Source organism: Dermacentor variabilis, chromosome 3 (genome assembly GCF_050947875.1).
Source record: "Dermacentor variabilis isolate Ectoservices chromosome 3, ASM5094787v1, whole genome shotgun sequence".
Taxonomy (NCBI): Eukaryota; Metazoa; Arthropoda; class Arachnida; order Ixodida; family Ixodidae; genus Dermacentor; species Dermacentor variabilis.
This window is the reverse complement of record NC_134570.1, coordinates 173,814,712-173,838,819: the sequence shown is the minus strand read 5'-3', so window position 1 is coordinate 173,838,819 and position 24,108 is coordinate 173,814,712. Positions and strand designations below refer to the sequence as shown.

Below are 24,108 nucleotides of genomic sequence, written 5' to 3'. Positions count from 1 at the left end.
CGGACGCCGTATATTGTGCGACGCGGGGCCCTTAACGCTATCGCGAGTTAAAAGTTGCGAGAAGAAACTACTGCGTATTGGAGCTGCAAGTGCGGCGGTTCAGCCAGCATGGAAGGGTGACCAGCACGTGGATTTACCTAAAGTTCATCCTTTAGGCTTTAAACCCATCTGCGGCTTTTCGAGTTCAACATATTCAACACAACTTTCGGTGTAAGAGCAGCCATTCCCGATAATTCGACACCTTCGGTCCTCTATTTTCGCAGCGTCACCACTGCGAACGCCAGAGTCGTCGGCGACTGGCCAGCCAGCAAAATAAGACGTGGTCGCAGCCACAACGTGTTATTATTCATTTGTCTGTGGCAGCCGTTGTTTCACAGTGCTCGGTGTCGGGGCAGTTAAGCACAATGTTTCGTAGCACAGTCTGAGTATCAGGGATGAAGGACGTTATTCTGAACGGGAATGAGTACACATGCGTGTGAGTAGACGAGAGTATTAACGTGAATGAGTGCCGTTGAGTGACCTGACACGAGTATGAGCGCGATGTAGGCGATCGTAACTTTGAGTGGAAGCCAGTGAGAACATGAGTGAACGCCGGTAAGTATGAATGGGTGTGAGTAGCAATGTGAGTGAGCGCCAATGGGTGGGAGCGGACATTGAGCCGAGTGGTTGCACAGCCTGCACCCCCGCCCCCCTCCCCGCAAGAAAAGAACATTGATGAGCGATTGAAAGTCTGCTGATTCTGCCGAGCTCCCACTACGTCCAAATAGGAGAGGTACTTTGAAATCTGTGACGTCCCACTGACGTGCCGGCGGTGTGCTGTTGGGGAAGTTTTTTTGTTTATTGAAGCTTCGCCGTTGAATTGCTCTTCTAATAATTAACCTATTATTGCGAAATTATCGCAAGAAGAGTTTTGAACGAGTCCTTTATGCGTCTAAAGTTAGTTCACTATAGTGTCCCTCAATATAAGTGGTATTAAGCCACGAACAGGAAGTGGCAATGCCTTCCCTTAGTACTTATCCGTCAAACGGCTGTTATATGCATGGACGCTGCTAACGAGGAGGCTTCGACAATCCGGCCTAATTTATTGCTTCGGCGCGTCACTTTGCTTCCTCCTCGCATCAGGGAGTCGAGCAGCAAGGAGTTCGAGAGCACAGCCAACAGCTTTTACTTCACCTGCCTGAGTTCCGGACCGAGCAACGTCAGCCACAAAGTGCGGCAGTTCCTGGCCTGGAAGAAGTCCCTGCGACTGCCGTGGCCCGGCAGTGCCACCTGGGAGAAACCGCCGCACCCGCTCGACGTGCTGCTCGATCTGGCCATCCGCTGGAACATCAACGTGCTCTTCAAGGTGCGGGAACCTTCGCTTGCAGAGCGGAGCTTTCTTTCCGAGCCCTTCCGCGTTCTCTTGGCGGAGGCCGCTGGACGCTCTCTTGACGAATAGATCTTACTTTAAAAAACATGTTCGCTCATGCACTCGATGGTGGGATCGCACTACTGCCCCCAAGCAGAGCAGCTCGATGCTCTATCCATTAGGCCACAATCGCACGTGCGCTCCTGTCGTGCCATCGCCAACTACTTTGTTGCCAACGCCAATCCGTTGCTTTTACGCGAGAGACGCAAATGGTCAAAGTTGTAGCATTTGATGAGGCGCTTCCCGAAAGCTTCGCTTCTCACAGATTTCAAGGTGTGGGTTGGATCTGCTCAATTATTCTTTGGGAAAATGCCTACGTAACAATGCATTTCTCTAGTACGTATCTCCTGCTTGGGTAGCGAAGACTGTCTTCGGTACCTCGTTGCGACGGGCCATACACGTTTGGATTGTGGAGAACGCTGGCACTGGTCATTAATTAAATTCCTGCTTGGGCCAAGCAATGGCCTGCAGTATTCTGAAATAAATAAATAAATAAATTAATTAATTATTTCTGCCATAACAAATGTCAGCTTGCAATGCTTGCATCATGCCCAGTTGTTTTTTTTTTTTTTTTGAACCACCGTAACCACAGCTGAAAACAATATCAGCTGGCTTTTTTTAAACTAAATGCGAGAGGAATGGTCCAGATAAAGTGTCATAATCAAGTGCACCCAACGATTATCTGCGCCACGGCAAGAAATCGCTGGATTACCAAGTACAGGAACTATTGAATCTATGTCCAGAGTGTGTACATAGCGTTGCAGTCTGTCTTCTATCACCACAAAATAACAACAACAATAATAATAATAATAATAATAATAATAATAATAATAATAATAATAATAATAATAATAATAATAATAATAATAATAATACCTCTTATAGGTCTGGCAGCCACATTTCTTTGTGTAATCACGATTGATCCTAGATTTATCTACCTTCATAGAAACCGTCACCAATCACCTTTCACGATAGATTAACGCGTGGTTTCTGCTTATTTCTGTGTAACCCACCCCTTATGTAATACCCCGTCACGGGGTCTTTAAGGAATAAAAATGAAATTAAATGTTGGCGAAAACGCCCTTGTCGAGCGTGAAGTGCCATTACTATACCAATATAGCGCCGACTTGAATTTCTTTAATGGCACGTGTCACTTGTGGAGCTGCCCATTTCATTTTAGGCAGTTTCTACACAGGAGTTAGACTAGCACTTGTTTCATTGCAGGAGCAAGAACAGCAGCAATTTCTCATTTTGTGGAAATGGGGCCGACCTTTTGGTGACGTGTACCGAAAGTTCGAACTGTGCAGGTTATTTACTTACTTCGAAAATAGTCACTGAATACCCTCTTTCTCTCAATTTTTATGCGTTATGCATCGCATTTAGCTATTTTCCCGGCATTCTTGGTAAACTAGGCGAGGCACGGTGCTTATTTTTCGTTGAAGTAGGAAGCATGTTCTGAGTGACGAGCGATAAATGTTTACTCTGTGCAGCTTCATTATATCCTTTGTAGAAAGTTACTCATTGAAGTGTTTTAAGGTGCGATACAGCCATTATTCAAAATATTTCCCAGATTCCTGAAGAAAGAGAAAAAAAGATACCAAATTCAAATTATTCAAAAATAGGGAGCAATGTAAACGTAATGCGTTGTCAAATTGTCACGTTCCCGACTTTAATGGAAGTGTTCCAGATAAGTACTAAACCCTCATTCCTTCCCTTTATTTTCAGGCGTCATACTAGGTTTGTAGACAGTTTCTCCAGTGTGCTCGTTGAACTAAACAATGTATCTTTTCTATATGTGGGAAAACTTAGGGCATGGTTATTGTTCTTTCGAAGTATCATGTGTGTTGATGAGTAACTAGCTTTCTTAAGAATTCTCAACAATAAGTGCTGGAAAGCTTTACATGTGGACAATGACTCAAAGGGAAAAGCCATACAAGCAACTTTTTAATTCAAGTATATCTGATATAGTTAGAGCAAACTGAAACTATTATTGGAATTGCTCCAAAGAAACAGCCTTGGTGGAGACTGCACTGTAATTGGGCAAGGTCGCACACACCTGCAGTATTTGGGGTGAATATTGAAAGTTCTTTATGTTATTTGTATTCTATTGTGTATAACCTCGGCAATGACTACTACGGCTTTAACTAGCGCTAAACTTCTGCTATAGACTTAAACCCCTAGTACAATTCTTCGTTTAATTATTAAAATTGTTTCTAGCGAATGTGCATTTTTATATACGCTGCACTGCTTCTCGTGTGAGGTGTCAGGGACCTCTGTAAGGCACCGATTGCCTATTGTCCTTCCGTCAACTTGAGATTTTATATAACTTCAAGGAAGAAATTCAAATACAAATAATTTTCCGGTTCCACATGGTTCACAATGTGTCATTGATAATGATGCCTATGTCTGTTAATAATTAAAACAACTGACAGCTGCATTTACAAGCTCTCACTCTTAATGTAACGGTATATATATATATATATATATATATATATATATATATATATATATATATGTATATATATATATATATATATATATATATATACCGTTACATTAAGAGTGAGAGCTTGTAAATGCATCGGCCAGTTATTTTTAATTATTCAGAGACATAGGCATCATTATCAATGACACATTGTGAACCATGTGGAACCGGAAAATTATTTGTATTTGAATTTCTTCCTTGAAGTTATATAAAATCTCAAGTTGACGGAAGGACTATATTCACACGTGTACTTATCTTTAGCGGGCGACCACGTTTCGCCGCCTAACAAATGTTATGCACAGCGCGGGACGCGCCTGCATTTATCCGAAGTTTCTGGAAAGTTATCGATGCTTCTATCCACTGTCTGTTGTCGCCGAACCTTGTGTTATGTGATTTCATCGCGTGACGCGAATTGTGTAGAACTTTGTGGAAGGCACGCGGGTCCCAACGATTAGTCTGGAACATTCGACGATTGCTGTATAAAAGCCGACGTGCTTGACCCGCTGATCAGATTTTCGACGATCGCCGACCGTGTTCGCCGCTATCGTCGTGCTATAAGCGTAGCCTCTTTTGTGGGCACAGGTTCGCCCAATAAAAGTTATTTTTGTCGTTCACAGTATTGTTACTGTGTTCTTCAACGTCACCACCACGTGACAACATATATATATATATATATATATATATATATATATATATATATATATATATATATATATATATATATATATATATATATATATATATGTGTGTGTGTGTGTGTGTGTGTGTGTGTGTGTGTGTGTGTGTGTGTGTGTGTGTGTGTAAAAGAGAGGGTGGCGGGTCAGATAGGTTGTGGTTTGCCCTCCCCGCCCCCACCCGAAAAATAGTTGGTAAGTCACTGACGTTAAAGAACCCCAGATGGTTGAAATTATTCCCAAGTCCCCCGTCGGGGCGTGCCTCATAATCAAATCGTGGTTTAGGCAAGTAAAACCGCAGACTTTATTATCGTTATTCAAGATGCTCTCACGCCGCTCACGCACGTGTAAACACGTAGTGCCAAGCAGGCGGCGCGCGGCGCAATCCACACTCCTCCTGGTTCAACCAGATCACGTGGTTAGCCTGCATAGGAACCGACCACTTTTGTTACAATTGTACTATTCCCCACGTCTCTAGTACCACTATATATGTTAGGTCTTTCCTCTTCTCTGTCTCTGTCTCTCTCCCTCTGTCTTTCTCTCTCTCTCTCTCTCTCTCTATATATATATATATATATATATATATATATATATATATATATATATATATATAGAACTTGAGTGGTGCTACAAGGTAAACAGAACAAGTATTTAATTTCGACAGTTTCGATCGGTGGACCGATCTTCATCAGGGTTTACAAAAAAATGGCAGTTCAGCCCTGGTAGTGAAGACACCAGACCGGGTGCCCGGTCGTTCTTACATACATCAAACCATGTATGTAAGAACGACCGGGCACCCGGTCTGGTGTCTTCACTACCAGGGCCGAACTGCCATTTTTTTGTAAACCCTGATGAAGATCGGTCCACCGATCGAAACTGTCGAAATTAAATACTTGTTCTGTTTACCTTGTAGCACCACTCAAGTTCTTTACGTTTGAAAGGTAGCCTGAAGAATCCCTCTTTGCCTACTATATATATATATATATATATATATATATATATATATATTGTGTATTTGTCTTTAAAAGTAATCCCGGGAGTTTCACTTCAGGTATATGCAATGTCATTTTGCCACGTGGACCAATAAATTTACCTGGAGCCGACCTCCTAAAGGTTCTTTTTCATAAGTGCTATTTCTCACCGGTTCTTTCCGGGTCACTCTGACAAGCTTTTTTTTTTTATCATGCCTTCGTGGCAGTCCATAAAATTGTAACCTAAACGGTCTCCATTGAGGCCACCAGCAGCACTTCATATGAGTCGTAAAACTAAATCTCGCTTGAAAATCATGTGGAACAAATCTAAGCCTGCCGGCAGAAATTTCTAAGCATATTTTCACCCATGCAGCAGTTGCTATTTTTCACATAATAGCTCCAGAACACTTTTTTCGTGCGGGAGCATTAATGGGGTACATAATGCTCCCGCATGATAAAAGTATGTACCGCATTACGCCAAGATCCGTCGGTGTCGCCGTGACCGCGGGAGATGCTATAAAAGATTGCCAACAGCGCGAAGAGTAAAAACATATAAGTGCTAGGAGTAGCGCCAAATTTCTCAGGGGAGTTCCTGTAAGCAAAGTAGATGAATGGCATTGAAAACAAAATTTGGTACATTTGGGTCAGGGTAGGGATCGAACCAAGGTCTCCGGGTGCGAGATAAGCACGCTTCCCCGATGCCAAGGCGGCTGCGCTGTTCCGGCGAACTAAAGGGGTGCCTAGTGCGTGTGTTCATGGGCGCCTTCATGACGTTGCGAGCTCTAAGAGCGGTGTTATGCTTTCGCGTTCCCACATGTAAGCAGTCTTAAGAGGTCTCTGCCGATTTTCTTGCGTGTTTTTGTCTTTCGCACTTGGTAACCTGGACATCGCTGCATATGCCGCTATGCACGCCTCTCCTTGCAGGTACACGTGTACGCCGCCACCAGCCCCAGCGCGATCACTGTGCTGGCACTGTCTCTCGGTGATATGGACGCTACCTGGCAGCATTTGCGCGAGGAGCTGATGCGGCAGAACGTGTACGAAGACTACTTGGGCGACCAGCTCGAGCTGCTCGGCGCACAGCATTTCCGAGGAGACGACCGGAGCTTTCGCGAGCTTTTCGACACCGAGGAACGACTGCTGCAAGTGCTCCTGGCGGGCGTCTCCGGCATCCAGATGGGCTTCAGGCTGTCTCATTTAGAGAAGGTCAGTGCTGGATGAAGAAGAGAGACCGTTTGAGAGCGATCGCGCACTTACCGTGCCGCACGTCTTGTTGTTGGGAAGGAACGCAAGCGACGCCGTTGCCGAAATTTGCGCTCTGTAAGCTGCGCTACGCGCTATTCAGGTGCCACATAGGCCTGCTTTGAAAAGTCTGTATACCCTCTCCCTCGGCTCTTTTTCGGTGAAGGTGACCCCGTCACTGCGGCCCTCTGACCTGTGGCTCCAGCTGCTGCACAAGCACCTGGCGGGCCACGTGCTCTTAACCCGCGATGACTTCATGGTGGCGCACAGCCTTCAGATGCTCACGGAACTTGACACCTTGCTGAAGGACTACGCAAACAGGGCGGAAAAGCTCCTGGACGCCATATCGTGGATCCTGGTGCAGAAGTACCTGTGGGCCATGGCTGCATCGCCGCGCAGGGTGTTCGGCAATCGCAGCGCCGACATCGGCGCCATCGTTTACGCACCCGAGGCCTGCCAACAGCTGGTCGACTCGCGCCTCGGACTCCTGCTCGCGGCTCCGCATGTGGTAGCGCGATACACGAGCGAGGTGAGGGAGTGCACTCACGCTATTAGGGTTTCCGCCATGACTAACAACTGTACCTTCGAGGCCCGAGCTTAAGAAATGTCTTGCTGGCGTTATTAGCGACAAAGCCGCAGAGGGTTATGTGAAACTTGCGCTCTAGGGCACATAAATGGGTGACCAGAAAAAAAAAGTGATTCGAAAATGCATGTCGCCGAAGCTGTTGCAAAACCACCTCTACAACTGCTTAGGGGGCTATTCAATGCTTAATTTATGGTTCGGATGCTTGTTTCAAAACGTATGCTATTCTCTGTGCTGTATGGGTGATTTCAATGAATGTATGCACACTTCACTTTTCTGAGCGCATGTAGGTTCTCCCTTAAGGGGGTATGACCCATCGCAGTTTTGCTTCCTTACGCGGCTATGAGCTATTGGTGATGGTGACAGATGCTTGTTTTGAGCTTGTTATTTATACCAACGTACGCTGTCCTGTACGTCGTATGCGTGATTTTAATGAATGTATGCGCTGTTCGCTTCGTTTTGCTGAGTGCTTGTAGCGTCTCCATTACGAAGGGAATAAGCCGTTGAATTTTTCTTGCTTAGGGAGGAATGAGCCATTGCTGCTGATGATAATTTTTTTCACGGTCAGCCACGAAAAGTGCCGACCACGTAGAGGCTAACGGCTTCGCTGTAATGCACAACTCGTTGTCGATGAAGATGGATTTCAACCGTGCCGTAGCCAATTCATAGCATCTGTGGTACTCGGCGAACGCTACAACCTGCTCTGGATGTACAGACCACAACTGCGCTGTTGGGCTGTACCCTGGCTCCTCCATGTGGATACTTACAGGCTGGTCTCGTCGTCTACCTCCACTGCCTAGTTTTTTTCTGCATTGCAAAAAAAAGTAAAAAGAAATTTGCGGGTAGGCCGGCACCACCATGAATGTATAACAGGTATTAAAGGTATCACAGGTATCACTCATAAAATAAACGAAAAGGGTTTGTCAATACCGAGAACCGAAAAGAAATATAGTGACACAAGTCAATTAATGAAAAAAAAGAAACAATTTCGGATTTGAAGCCTATGAACCAAGACAGGGTAGAGTGGGAAGAGAAGTAAACTGGGGCGGCAGGGTACAGCAGCGATGAGGAGCCTAGTTTCGATCTCCGGTAATAGATAATATGCTGGGGAGCGGCAGTGATGCGCGTTTACTGCGATGCCGCGCGTTTATTAAAAGATAATCGGGATGAGCAGCAGTTGGCTCCAGCAGAAGAGGCCTGTGGTCATTCACGAGACAGCGAAGTCAATTGAAGGGTGAGGATACAGGAATCGCGGGAAGCAGGCCTGCTACTACTACTAAGTGCAACCTCATAGAGGTTGGCGCGGGGTAGGCCCCGCTATACTTGGCTTGATCAGTGCAGATGGCGAATAACAAACATGCAAAAGTAACATGAGAAATGTGAGAAAAGGCAAGGCAGGACAGAGGAAGAAAGGGCCATGGAGGAGTGACAGGAAAGCTAATGAGATGTAGTCACGTGTACCAGCTGCCGAAGGAGAGCTCGCCACCGTTTGCTCTCAAGAAAAGCGGAATACATTAATGGTGACACGGTTTCGATGCGGCAGGCCGCGCAAAATCGAGTCACATTGTGCGCGGTGCGCGGGCACGCAGTGCATGCCGCGACAATGGCGTCATTTATTATTTTCGCACGCGACACGTTCATGATCGACTAATGGCTACTTCCTTCGATGCAACGACACCAACGTAAAGCACGTTTTAACGTGATACGTTAGCGTTCTGAGATGGAAAGGGAACTTGTCACCCGGAGGTGCCGCGTCTCAGAGCTTACATGTAGTCATCAACCCAGCATCATTATGTACATTGATGGCGGCAAACCCCCTCTACCATGCTTGACTGGGCCGGGGGCTCACGTTCGGGCCAACGGTCCTTCCCGGACAAGGAGGCTGCTGTGGAGCGGCTCGAACTGAGCTACTGTACTCAACACAAAAACAGACGTGTTGGTCTTGCGGGACTCAAGCACGATAGACCCTCGGATTGCCTTAACACAAAAGAGGTCAAGGCAAACAAACATGGACACCAGCAAATCCGTCCGCGGTGCATCGCGACTGCACGAGGGTGCGCAAGGGCCGGCTCTGGATCTGGGTTCCACTCAGGCGAACAAAAACACGTGGATCGACTGGTTCACACGGCCAAGTCCAGCTACCTTAGACGCATACTTCATAAATAAATGGAGAGCTAACACTTGACTCGGTACAAAGTTATGCGTGGCTCTGTTATCGCAGACACCAGAGACCAGCGGAGCTGAGGGAAGGCCAGCAATGTAGTGCCAAACCGCACACTCAGTCTAACTTTTGCTGCGCTTCCCCCAGCTCCGCTGCTATCTTGAGTCTGCGATGGCAGAGCCACGCATAATTTTTTTCCACTTCGACTAAGGGCTGATTCACACCGGCGACTGACAGTGGTCGCAAAGCGACCAGTCGCAAATGGTCGCGAACGGTCGACTTTCTTGAAAAGCGACCATTTTGGGCCAGTCGCTCTCTGCGCGATTTTTCAGTCGCGCGACCGCGGTCGCAAAACTGATAAACCAATCAGCGGCGCACCGGAAGTGATCTTTCGTGTGTCTACATCCGGCCTCCTCCAGCGTCGCGTTCAAATTCCGCGTAGATTCCGAGAGTTCTCGCTGAGAACGATAATCTCCGGGATCGCGACTTGCGGGTCGCGCTCAGCCGGGCTTGCCGGTGTGAACATCAGTCGCCTTCAGTCACTTTTATTGAGAGTCGCAAATGGTCGCGCGACCTCCTCAAGTCGCCGGTGTGAATGTGCCCTAAGAGGACCGCCGAAGCGAGCGCGCGAGTTTCTATCGGAGAGCAATAACTTCATACCACCTATGTCTCCGCCTCGCCGCTCCTTCTCCCCCGCTAGGCTCCACCCACCCTCGCCGCGTCGCTATGCGGCACCGATGCTATTCTTATACTCTGCTTTCACTCTTTCTCAGCTCTCTCTCCCCCAGCTCCGGGAAGCTGCGGACGTTAAGAGAAACCCAGCGAGGTTCTAACAGCTCCACTGTAAAATTATGGCAGGGCGCGCCCACACTTCGAGAAACCTTGCCTCAGTGATGCCGTTCCCGGGTGGGATGAAACCGCAGCTCCTTTCGTGCTTTCGCAGGCACTTCGTGAAGGCCCGGCGCCCGCCCACCAAAAACTGTATTACAGCCTGCTAACCAAACTTCGTATCAGCAATCGACAAGAAGTAGCAGGAACTGGCTGATCGCCTGCTTCTGCAAAGGGTGCAAAAACTAACTTTCTGCAACAGAACGCCCGGAATGCTAAAGCAGCTATCTGTTTAAGAAGACCTGCGGGAAGCAAACACTGCTAAAAGACGCGGAGCGTATCCTCCCTACCACCAATAAAAGGGCACATCCCTCGAGTCGGGATAGCTGCGAAGGGTCTGTAGCTCACCGGCAGACAGCCCCGCGCCAGGCGGTACATCAACGTAGGTCGCCTTGCGTCAACGGAGCTGGCCATAATGAGCTTCCAGCTTGGCCTGTGGAAGGACAGGTCGTACCTTTGGAAGTGCGGGTGGAGACTTGGGGTGAGGATACCGACAAGTTCTTGAATTCGATTTTAAACTTCATCGATGCCGGGGTGAACCTTACGGAGGCGTACCAGAGAAATGGCAGCCACCGCATAAATGGTGGACGGGGAACCTGAGCGAGGCACGCAGTGAGAGAATGTGCTTTGCGAAAACAAACGGAGTTATGCAGGCATGTCAGAGCAACTACCTTTCTCACCAGCTTCGCGCGAGCCGACAGAAACGGCAACAGGCGTTTCTGTTGCCGTTTCTGTCGGCTCACGCAGAGGTGGTAAAAGGGGTAATCGCTTAGGTGTGCCTGCATAATGGGCTTAAGAAGTCATGCGTGCATCGTGTAAACGAAAGCTTCGAAATACAAATACAGCGCTCAGCTTCAGCAGGTGATCCTAAACCCTTGACAGTTGCGGCAGCTAAGGCTCTTCTGCACAAGAAGAAGCAAGTACGCGTGTCTAATAAGGTGCATGGAAATTAAAAGTATGATCGAAAGCTGGCCGTCATTCTATATCTACCCACGACGTCATATCGTCTCAAGAAGATTGGGGAAAATGCAGGCGTAAAAGTCGTCATGCCATCCCCGGAAAAATTGACCATGTTGTGCAGAATGATATCGCCGGTGAAAAGCGAAATTCAGGGGGGGGGGGGGGGGCAAAGTAAAGCACAAGAAATAATTCGTCACATGTGCTGTTGTCTATCGGGTACCACTATCATGTTCCAAAACATACGCAAGGCAGACGGAACGATGCCTAAACGAGCGGTTAAGGGAACATGGCAGGAACGTGACAAAGGGAGGACGAGGACATCTGGCGTTGCACTGACGAGACCGTAAGTGCAAGCTATATTTTGACAACACTGCATCCTTGTTTAGCGACAGAGATCGGGGCACGCGCGAGACCGTGGAAGCTGCAGTAACGAGTGGTGATGTTTATGAGTCCGTCAGCCAAGCGCCTCTTTTGTTATTCTGCCAAAGAAATAACTTTTCTTGAGGGCAGTTGGTGACAATTGCTTAGTAACGCACGCATGTTAGACGGTACGAACAAATGCTTAGTTATGTTCTCTCTTGTCTTTTCTGTTCTTTCTGTCTGTACTTACTCAAATCCAGCATTAAACCTTAGTTGGAAGTTAGCACCAGTCCCGTTCCTGCCTCTTTGTGGTTTTCGGAAATTCTGCGCTTCAACTGTATTAAGTATGGGTTACTAACTAGTGCGAACCAACGCTTTTCACGGCTTCAGACGTAGTTAGTGGGACAATCATTCCGAACTACAACCATGCAGGCTCTCCACGTGGCCCAGGGCCTTACTGAAATAATTAAGTTCCTCAAAGTGAGATGCGTCAGAAAAATCGTAAATTACAACCTAAACACAACCTACAGACACGATAGCGTCGGATTGTAATTTTAATATACGAGAAAACGTAATTATGTTACGCAGAAGCTCAAACATAAACCCATTTTCCAGCGTTTCTACCATTCATAGAGCGCTCGTTTACCTTGCAACAACAGGTGGCGCTCTCCTCCGCGAACCACGCACGAGGCCGCGTTTCTGCCAGAAAGCTTGCCCGCTCGCCTTGAGAAGCGTGAGAAGCAGTCAGGGATCTTTGAATGCTCTCGCATTCCACTCTTAAAGGCGAAGCTTAAACGTCCTCCAAATTTTATTGACGCATTACAAAGCGTACATGCTTAGCTTATGATACAGCTGGTTGGGGTCCTATAGTCTAATCTTGAAAACCTATTGGTGGTGGGCCTACCGTGGTCAACAATGGTGGGTGGGAATCGGCAACCTTTCATCTTGCTGTCCAAGTCTCTTCGCGTTAACTCTGGATCTTTCATGCCGAACGCGAGGGGAGCCATTGCCGTGCAAACGTCAACTTTCTGCAAGAAGTTGCACACTTGTACGCCTTATAACTCCTGATGAGCACAGGTTTGATTTGATGAATTATACTTACTATGGCTGAGGTCGCTCGCTCTAACGCCACCACTGCCGCGCGGCTCGAAAAACGCACCGCCGAGCTAATGCCTCCAGCCAATGCCTCCAGAACTAATCTCCCTGACATTTCGCTGAGCGAGCGCCTAAATTTATCGCCCGTTGCGTCATGAATTGCGCGACAACCGCTCCATCTGTGCAAACGGCCCATAGATAATCGAGTAATGGCGTCTTCCCTCTACACGATGCCCAGGGAAGGCGTGTGGATACTACGGTTGAATACACACGCTCATAATGTTACCTGTTTTCGCTACAGGCGATTTTACCAAGCCACTCTTTAACCTAATAGAACAGAGATACGTACGTTTCACGTAAAAAGATTATGGGAATGTACGACCACCATTGATTGCGGAGTGGACAAAACTGCGCAACATCGCAACACTTCGCAACCTGGCAACCTCTTGGCACATTTCATTCCGATAGCAACTATATGGACATTCCAGGCACACTTCAGCCGTCGCCGTGATGTTCCGTATAAAGTCCAAGGGCGAAAAATCGTCGCCGCGCGCCGTATGCTGGATGTGCGAGTGAAAGCTTGCGAGGGTGAGCCGGCGAACGCGGCTCAATCTCGCTTGCGCGAGTGACGAAAGTGGGGCGGAAGCGCGCCCTGCTCTCGCACGCGCGAGGCACGGGGGTGAGACGAGGGAAAGGGGGGATTCTTTGAAAGCGATCTGCGACGTTACAAAGCGCGCCCGCGCGGGCCTCATGTTCAAAGCGATCTGCGATGTTTGCCGAGTGCGCGTTGTGCCGGTAGCTTCGTATGAGCTGTGCTTTGGAGGTTTTGTTTCTGTCGAAGCGTGAGATGCACGAAGGTGAATTTGCTCGCTGCTGCTGCAGCGATTCCTCACTCCACTGTTTTACAGGTAGTTTCGCCGGTCATTGAGTGAGATGTGTTCATGTTTACCTGTGGGTGCGTGACACACTCTTTGTTAATTTAGTAAGTGATTGTTCACAAGCTTATACGGCCGATAAAACTACTATCCTTATTTCGTGCAGCTATCTACTAATTTGCTATCGCAGTCGATTATGGGCCTTACTGGGGAAACCGCGACCTTTTTTCTTCTCTTTACCCCTTCGCCATAGTATGGTAGAAAATCAAGAGCAACGTGATTACCATCCCAATATTTTCTTTTTTCTACCTGTGCCTCTCCAAAATTGAGCACTAAATAAAACAAGCGTAATTATTCCAGTAAAATGCGTCGCCAGCACGGTGCCGGGTGTGCTGGCATGGTGAGCAGCAGATTAAACAACGGCAAGTTGCTTCAGAAACGAGCTTCGCTGCACCGCTGGTCTACAAAGCACCTCTTGGGAAATGTGCTTTAGCCAACTGGTGCACTGCAGGTGCCACCCAATATTTAAGGTAAAAAATGCTGGAAAATGAAATGAATCGCTACGAATTGCAGCCTCTGACTGGCATTCCCTGCCAACTTGTCATGTGCTAGTGTGGCAGCCTTCAGAGTGACGTTGGTGACGTGGCTATCGGGCTCATGTTGGGCCAGTACAATACAGCGACTCCGTTCAGCCGAACCTATTCATGTCTTATCATCCATCGCTTACAGCCGCACGATCCTTCTGCTATGGGCAACCAGCGCTGAAACTTCGCTCACCAACAGCCGCGCCTTAGCACATAGCCCAGCGAGTGGTAGAAACAATTTTCATAGCCCATTTATTTATTTATTTATTTATTTATTTATTTATTTATTTATTTATTTATTTATTTATTTATTTCATTTATTTATATAATTTTCTTTATCCTCAAGGCCCGAGGGCATTACAGAGGTGAGCGGTAAAAACGGGAAGTATAGCAATGACCTACGAAAAATAAACAATGTAGCATATTAGTAATTCCTAATCATACAATGTTAAGTAATGTCTTGCCGCATAGTTTGCAAGTACGGCAGATAATGTAAACAAAATAGCATCTGGATAATTACTGTTCACTAGTGTCGTCCTTAGTCGTTTGCAATTATGGAATATATAGGAAATAACATGTTAATAATTTCTAATTATACAATGTTAGCTAATCCCTTACGAAAGAGTTTGTTGTCGTCGATACAGACAATTTTGTGGAGAATGTGGTTCCACTGCCGTGATGATCTGGGAAAAGAAAGATCGCCTGAAAGTGTTAGTGTTGCCTGTTTAAAGCCTGACCTTAAGGGGATGATCGATGCGACTCCAGAAGTAATGAGTCTGAAAAATAAAGTTACTGTAAAGGGAGGAATAGTCATAAAATTTGTGAAACAGTGTCAAACGTGCTATTGTTATACGAGATGCAAGTGACGGAAGAGATAGATTGTCTTTCATTGATTTTATGCTAGCGGTAAGGTTATAATTTCAAATTATGAACCGGACTGAATTATTTCGAACAAGCTCGAGTGAACAAATAAGGCTTTCATGGTACGGGTCTCACACAGCTGCAGCGTATTGCCGCGAGACAGAAGTCTGTCGCATTAGGCCAGCATCGATGAAGAAGACGTAGAGGTGGCTCCTCGCCTGCTGTAACTCCTGTGCTGCTCGCCTTACTTGTAAATATTTGTAAATATACGTTTTTGTGCAAAATTTGTGGTGGAAGTGCCGGGTGCGCTGCCTGTTACCATCACAGCACGGAACTCCGAAGTGGCCACCGCGTTGTTCTCTCGGCGATGGCTACTGAAGCACCCGCCGCGCCGGGACTCACCGCGCCGCCGCCATCCCCACCGTCTGTCATCTTATCGCTTCCAAAATATCCAGGCACCTTCTGTGGCACAGATGACGTGGACATTGAAGATTGGATTTCATGGTACGAGCGTGTCAGCAAACAGGTGCGACGATACCCTTATGCTGGCAAATGTGGTATTTTACTTAAGGGAACTGCACGCGTCTAGTACGAGACGCATGAGCACGATCTTACCAGCTGGGACCTATGCAAAGAACTGGACGACTTGTTCGGCAAGTCCTTGGGTCGTCAGCTAGCCGTTAAAAAACAACTTGGCTCTCGCGCGCCCAGTCATCTACTGAATCACAGACATAATATATTCAGGATATTGTAGCGCTTTGCCGCAAAGTTGATGGTAACATGTCCGGAGCGGACAAGATCGGGCACATACTCAAAGGTATCGCCGATGACGCATTCAACCTATTGGTATTCAGGAACTGTGCTACCGTGGATACCATTGTCAAAGAGTGTCGGCGATTCGAACAAACAAAATCTCGCCGTATTGTCCAGCAACTCACCAGGCTCCCCAATACTGCCGCATCATCATCATGCGAAGAACCGCCGCAGTCTTTATAATCGCCTGTTTCGGACAGTTTGACACGTGTCGTTCGTCGCGAAATAGAAGCAATGTCACCATCCCCTCTTGTACCCGATGTCTCGACTGCTAACCAGCCTATAGTTTCTTTGATTCAAGCCGTGGTTCGACAGGACGTCGCTTATTTGGGACTCTCCTCTGTCTGCACCGTGCACGTTCCACCAGTTACACCAGTCACACCATCAGTTCCACCAGTCGCACCGAGGGACCAGCCCTTTTATTCGCGATACCGCAATCCCGCTGAGCGGAGGACGCCAGATGATCGCCCAATACGTTTCGCGTGCTCGTAGTTGGGCATAATGCGCGGCACTGCTGGAGCCGTCGGACGTCGCCGACTGGCTGGAGCACTCAGAACCCTCGTCCTGAAGGCTACACCCGTACAACATCGTCGCGCGCTCTACCGACTGACAAGTCGACACTCGCGCCACTGTGTATAGCAGGTCACTATCACCGCGTGACTGCCGATCGCGCTCGCCGCAAGCCCACCGTTTCCCGTCGCCTGCCAACCCTGGACACTACACACCGGAAAACTAACGAGTGCAGCGCCCGGAGGTGACGCTGCATTCTTGACCCGGCTTCGAAATCCTCGCCCTACTGTCCCTACTCGCTCTAATTTGCTTGAAGTCAAAGTCGACGGTGTTACTGTTACGGCCCTTATTGACACCGGTGCACAAATCTCGGAGATGAGCGGTAGTCTTAGTGAGAAGCTGAATACAGTCCTGACACCTGTCATGCAACGTGAAGTAAGAGTCGCCGATGGAAGCACACCTACCGTTGTTAGAACTTGTATTGCCCTTGTCACTACATCTGGCCATCGGACAAGTGCTCTGTTTCTTGTGCTTCAGCAGTGCCCATATGACGTGATCTTGGGCGTTGACGTTTTATCCACACATTCAGGCCTTGTAGACTGTGGCGCCGGTGTCCTTCAACTGGAACTCCCTTCTGACCCCGAGACTATTGCTGCTCGGCATACGTAACTGTGCGACTGACGCCTCAATCTACCACTTATGTTGTTTCGACGCCCTCTCCTTCTGTCGCTGACAAGGATTACGTTGCATCCCCTATTATTGACGTTGCCTAGGCACACAATGTGACCCTACTACACACGGTTGTCGAAATTGTCAACAATGAAGCTTATCTCCCTGTGCTCAACTTCGGCTTATCCACCCAAGTTCTACCTTCCGGAATCGCGCTTGCAACGTTGTCATCCCTAAATGACTGTCAGATTTCCACACTACCATCTGAAGCTCCTTTACGTCCTACGAGCGCAGCAGGATCCATCAGCCTGCCCACCAGTGAATTCGCCAAAATGATCGATTCGGACCTTTACATGCACACGCTGCTGAACTTTGCCGTTTGTTAGCGTCGTATCTGGATGTTTTTGACTTCGACAACCACCCGCTAGGTCAGACAACAGTTGTCATGCATCGAATCGACACCGGCGACGCAAACCCTATTCATCGTCGTCCGTATCGCGTTTCTGCTGCTGAACGGGTGATTATACAAAAGGCAGTCGACAAGATGACAGAAAAAGACATTATAGAGCCCTCGAGTAGCCCATGGGCATCTCCAGTTCTGCTCGTCAAGAAAAAATACGGCACCTGGCGTTTCTGTGTCGATTACAGACACCTAAACAAGATCACTAAGAAGGACGTATATCCGTTGCCTACTATAGATGACGCCCTCGACTGCCTCCACGGAGCAAGTTATTTTTCGTCCATCGATCTGCGGTGTCACTATTGGCAAGTTGCCGTGGACCCCATGGACCGCGAAAAGACCGCATTTGTAACACCTGACGGGCTATACCAATTTAACCTTATTCCCTTCGATCTGTGCAATGCGCCAGCCACATTTGAGCGCATGATGGATTCGCTTCTTCGAAGCTTCAAATGGTCGACCTGCTTATGCTACCAGGATGACGTTATTGTTTTTTCAACCTCATTTTCCAGCCATACTCAGCGCCTGTCGGACATTCTCCAAGTGTTCCGTAGCGCCGGTCTTCAGCTCAATTCATCCAAGTGCGCCTTTGGTCCCGCGAAATAACACTGCTCGGACACCTTGCGTAGAAATCCGACCTGACCCTCAACACATTCGCGCCGTGAATAATTTCCCCGTACCTTCATCTACCAAAGACTACGCTCCTTCATTGGCTTATGTTCCTACTTGCGTCATTTTGTCAAAAAATTCCCTTACATTGCCCGTCCACTAACTAAACTTCTCATGAAATATACGCCTTTCTCATGGGGCCGTAGCGAAGCCCATGCATTTTCTGTGCTCATACGCCTTCTCAGCACTTCTCCTCTGTTGGCGCACTTCGACCCTTCTGCTCCTACGGAAGTTCGGATGGACGCCAGTGGATACGGCATCGGAGCCGTACTTGCCCAGCATCAGCATGGTCCTGACTGCGTCATAGCGTACATTAGCCGCCTATCTGCCCTAGAGCAATTATTAATTTACCGAGCGTGAATGCCTTGCCCTTGTTTCTGCCATCTCCAAATTTCGGCCGTACCTCTTTGGCCGTCAATTCACGGTAGTGACAGACCCCCATTCGCTCTGCTGGCTTTCCTCGCTGAGAGATCTTACAGGCCGTATGGGACGCTAGGCTTCGCTGTTACAAGAGTGTTCGTTTTCCGTCGTGCACAAGTCTGACCAATTACATCAGGACGCGGACTGCCTGTCCCGATATCCCGTTGATCCGCCCGTTGATCGTTGATCCGTTGAACCTGGACACCGATGCTTGTGTTCTTTCTATCTCGGACTTTCTTCATGTCGGCGATGAACAACGGCGTGATCCGGCGTTACGTTCCATCATCAACCGTCTCAGCTCCGGTGCTTCTGAAGAGTTGCTTCGGATGTTTACCTTACATAGTAGAACTTTATACCGCCACAATGCATACTCCGAAGGCCCTGAGCACTTGCTGGTGGTATCCTCCCGTATGCGGTCCACTGTCCTCCAGCAGCTTCACGACGAACTCGCAGCAGGTCACCTGGGTGTAATGCGCACTTGTGATGGTGTGCGGCGTCGTTTCTTTTGGCCTGGGCTTTATCGCTTCCTGCAGAAGTATGTTGGCAGCTGCGAGGTGTGTCAACGACGCAAGAGGCCACAGACGTTTCCTGCCGGCCTTATTCAGCATATCGATGTCCCAGTAGAGCCGTTCTTCCGCGTCGACCTCGACCTCATCGGACTTTTCCCTACATCAGTATCAGGGAACAAATGGGTCGCTGTCGCGGCAGACTGTGCCACGCGCTACGCTATTACACGTGCGCTTCCAACCAGCCGTGTAACCGATATTGGCGACTTACTTCTCCGCGATGTGATTCTGCATCACGGAGCTCCATGACAGCTGCTCAACGATCGCGGAGCTTACTTCTTATCCCGTGTAATCGATGACCTCCTCCGCTCATGTTTCACAAAACACAAGGTCACCACCGCCTATCATCCTCAGACAAACGGTCTCACCGAACGACGGAATCGCACCATAACCGACATGTTCTCCATGTACGTTGGCACCGACAACCGCAATTGGGATATTACATTAATTACCCTTTGTTACATTCGCCTATAATACGTTACGCCACGTTACTGCAGGTTTTCCGTTTTATCTTCTTTTTGGGCGTCAACCGACGCTCCCCATGGATGCAATACCCCCATCTTCTCCACAACAATCATCGGTGTACGCACAAGATGCCATCGCAAGGGCGAATGCTGCACATCATATCGCGCGTGACCGCCTTATGATGTCGCAGGCATGAGCGAAGTTGCGTTACAACTGTCGTCATAAGGATGTATATTACGTTCCAGGATCCTTAGTGCTCCTCTGTTCACCAACTCGACGAGTTGCTCTATCAGCGAAGCTTCTACCACGTTACCACGGTCCTTATCACGTTCTGCGCCAAGTTACCGATGTCACGCATGAGACTGCACTAGGAAAGTCACTGCTGCCTTCTACGCCGGCCCACACTGATGTAGTTCATGTTGCTCGGCTAAAGGCGTATACCCCTCCGTTGATGCTGCACTCTACAGCCTACACGGAGGGTGCGAGTGTTTCCGCCCAAGGGGTAATGCCGCGAGAAAGAATGTATGTTGCATTAGGCCAGCATCGATGAAGAAGACGTAGAGGTGGCTCCTCGCCTTATTGGCTGCTGTGACTCCTGTGCTGCTCGCCTTGCTTGTAGATATTCGTAACTATACGTTTTTTGTGCAACAGTATCCTAACTTAGGACGCACTAATCACTGGTAATAGTTTTAATGCTGATGGTGTCTTGGAAAACAGGTGACGTAAGCAACCAAGCATGCTATTAGCTTTACTTATTATGTACTCAGCGTGAAGGCTCCAGGTTAGATTTGCATTTATATGAATTCCTAAGTATTTGTACGAGTTGACGAGTTCTAGAGGAATTTTGTTCAGAGAGTAAGTAGGAAGGGTACTGGTGTTCCTGTTCACGCACATAACTTTACATTTATTAATATTAATTTGCATTAGTCAAGCTGTATACCAATCAATCACGTAGTCCATGTCAAACTGAAGAGCATTAGTCCTTATTAGCAATTATTTCACGATATATCACGCAGTCATCAGCAAACAAATGAATATGAGATGTCAATGAAGTAGGTAGGTCATTAACATAAATCAGGAAAAGTAGGGGCCCCATTACTTATCCCTGAGGCACACCAGAGCGAACCTCAGCCTATGATTAATCATAAGTATTCGTAGTAAGAAACTGATAACTGTTAGTAAAGAAACGCTGGATACATTTCAGCAGGTTATTGACAAGGCTTGGAAGACTCAGCTTTAGAAGCAGCAGCTTGTGACAAACCGTGTCTAACGCTTTGCTAAAGTTTAAAAATACACAGTCAGCACAGGAAGCACGATCTAAAGTACAGCGTGTATCTGATATTAGTGGCATTTTACATGAGAATGCTTTGCGAAAAACCATCTTGAACTGAGGTGAAAAAGGAGTGCGAGCCAAGTTAACGAGATTTGTAAATATCACATGTTCAAAGAGTTTGCTACAGGTGCTGGTAAGCGAAATCGGGCGCTAATTCAGGGGTGAGCTTTTATTACTAGACTTATGCAACGGAACCACCTTCCCTATTTCTATTGAGCAGGCAAAGTACAAGTGTTTATTGGTTGTTGAAAAATATTAGCAAGTATTACAGAACTGCTTTTCGAAACTTCGCTGTAAATACTATCATAACCGGGAGCTGAGTTTAAAGGCAAATCATCAATGAACTTAGCAACACCAGAAAAGTGAAGAGCTATGGGTTGCATAATAAGATAGTTGTAGTGCTCTATGTGTGGTGGATCAATGTTGAATGAAACGGAAAAAATTATTTGCAATTGATTCATTCAGAATGACTACGGCAAGCGTCACTTGAAATGACGTCACCTGACCCATTTCTCAAGGTGATAGAGCTATCGGAAGACGGGTTAATGACGCGCGAGAACTTTCAGACATCTGTTTTAAGCATTTCGGGTAATGTATGGGATTACCAATTGTCTTTAGCATTTTTTAGTGCCGTTAAGTACACTTCATTAGCAGCGTTATAATTTTCGCAAGGTGTTTGATTCGCAGATGATTAAGCTAAGCGATAGAGATGCGTTTTTCTGACATGATACAATTTCACGTCGTCAATTTCCCACTCATATTGAGGTGCATGCGTTCAGATTCTGGCTCGACTGGGAACCGGCGTGCTAGATTGTATGAGCGCATAGAATGTATGCGCGTGGGTATGGCCAGAGCTTGGCTGGACGTATAGAGCAATATCAAACGTTCATACAAACGCGCGTATGTTATCATCCAAAACAACGTACTAGTTTACTGGCCTCCCTATCGGATGCTGTATAGGAACTTATTTCAGCTGCACACTCAAGCTATTGCAGCGTCTCCTGACCGGTGCAGGTTGCCCATAGGGCAGGCCTTTCGCACCACTGACGAAGCGCGGAATAAGGGTGAAGAAATCGTATGCAAGTGTTATATCCTGTCGCGGCCCGGAGGATGGCCATGCACGATCTTTTTTTTATTTTTGCGATGGGTGTTGTTTTCTCGAATCACTACTGTGAGTGACGCACCGTAGTCGGGTGACTCTAGCAGGCAGTGTACAAGTGTTACTAGACTAGCACGCCCCGCCTCTGCATTCCAGGTTCGCGGCCATATAGAAGACATGTTCACCACGCTCACAACAACGGCCAAGGAGAGCATCGGTGGCCTCCGCTGGGCAGGCGACGGCGCCAAGGAGGAGGCCGTCCGCAAGCTGGACTCGATGACGCACGACGTCTTCCCCACGGACGACTTCTTCGACGAGCGAAAACGGCACTCACTGTACGAAGCGTTCGCTCCCAAGAACCCAGAGTCGAGCTTCATCGTGCGCTTCCTCGAGGCCAGCGCCGTCCTGCGCGGCTTCCTGGCAACCGACGCCTACGAGGACGTTTACCGGCGGCGGATGGGCGAAGGAGGCGCGCAGCTGTTGTTCTACGAATACTACAGAAACATCTTGCGCGTGTCGTTGGACGCACTCGAACGCCCGATGTTCACCGTAGACGGCACGGACGCTATGAACTACGGCGGCCTCGGGTCTTACGCCGCCCGCGAGTTGACCCGCTCATTCGATCCCATCGGCAGCACGGTTGACTCGACGAGTACTCACCGGCTCTGGTGGGGTCCCAAGGTGTCAAGCGGGTACTTGAGGAAAATATCGTGCATGAATAATTGGACGCGACAAGGCGTCCTCGACGGCACGACACCCTCGAGCAACCGTCCGGTGTTCAGCCTGTTCCCGCACGTGCCGGCTGTGGAGACGGCCTACCGCGCGTACAAGCACGCCTCGGAAAAGAACAAGACGGCGGAGGGGCTGCAGTTGGCCTTGCTCGGGCAGCTGTCGGGCGACCAGGTCTTCTTCCTCACCTACTGTCACGTGCTATGCGCAGCCCAGGAGGCAGCAGGCGACGCCGCGCACGCCTGCAACGTGCCACTAGCGAACTTCGCGGCGTTCGCGAACGCGTTCCACTGTCCGGTTGGCTCGCGGATGAACCCGGGCGCCAAGTGCACCTTCTTCGAGGACGACAGTTGACGGTTTTCGACCGCGCGTCGTAGCCACACTGCGGCACGCTAACGGCCCACGTGATCCTCATCGTGTGGGCTGCAACTTTTCCCGTTCCCTTACGACGACACTCAAATGACATGTCGTGTTGTTGCGCAAAATGTGGCGCCTTTTTTAGTTACCGCGCACCTGCGTATTATGCGCAAGCTCGCGTGACGAGCCATCGAACGATGTATCGAAACTTGCTGATTTACTTCGAGTTCCTTGTAGTTTGTTGTCCTCATTTTGTTCGTTCGACGCTTCACCTGGTGCCACTGACTGACAAGCTCCGTCTTGCCGTCTTTAGTCCTACAGCATTGTGTGAGACATTCCCAGATGTGTTAGTCTAATTCGTGTAACCGACGCGCTATTTGCGTCTCATCACTCACTTTTTCTTTGTTTCACAACGCAATATTATAGTTTCTATAAACCATAGATCAAACGACACGTCTGAACATGCCGGTGATGGATGAAAAGAAACATTTTCTGTGTGGCTCAAGTGATTTGAGTTTCATGTGTGCTAAGTCTCAAGGTTACATTAAGTTGATACTCTAATGTTCGGGCCGTGGATCGACCCGAACTGGCTGCTTCCACTATAACAACAAGCGGTGCGCGAACGGTACCTTTTGCGACAATAAGTGCTTGTCCCATGCAACGCGGGAATGCGCTCTACCCCTTTCCTTCACAAATAAAGAGGGACCATCGATATGTATGTCAGTAACACAATTTTGTTTCAAGGCGCGGGATAAATCATTACGCGAAAGTTTAGCTGTCTTAGTATGAGCCTTTCAGCAATTTCCAACGAACCATAGCAAATATGCGGCAATTATTGAACTGTTATCTTTATTTTCTATCGTTTTATTCA

At 48.1% G+C, this 24,108-nt stretch overlaps 1 protein-coding gene across 1 annotated transcript; it reads left to right on the top strand.

Moving 5' to 3' along the window:
• Nucleotides 1-580: 580 nt before the first annotated feature.
• On the top strand, nucleotides 581-23,234 carry LOC142574915 (endothelin-converting enzyme 2-like). Its single transcript, XM_075683908.1, has 5 exons — nucleotides 581-594; nucleotides 1,123-1,345; nucleotides 6,463-6,744; nucleotides 6,947-7,309; nucleotides 22,308-23,234. The coding sequence occupies exons 1-5, from the start codon at nucleotides 581-583 to the stop codon at nucleotides 23,232-23,234; spliced, it is 1,809 nt and encodes a 602-aa protein (XP_075540023.1).
• Nucleotides 23,235-24,108: the final 874 nt, after the last annotated feature.

Excerpts from the sequence above, each read along its gene's own strand:
- LOC142574915 (XM_075683908.1), top strand. Across the intron at positions 1,346-6,462 it reads ACATCAACGTGCTCTTCAAG|GTACACGTGTACGCCGCCAC; the intron begins GTGCGGGAACCT and ends CTCTCCTTGCAG. Across the intron at positions 6,745-6,946 it reads GGCTGTCTCATTTAGAGAAG|GTGACCCCGTCACTGCGGCC; the intron begins GTCAGTGCTGGA and ends TTTTCGGTGAAG.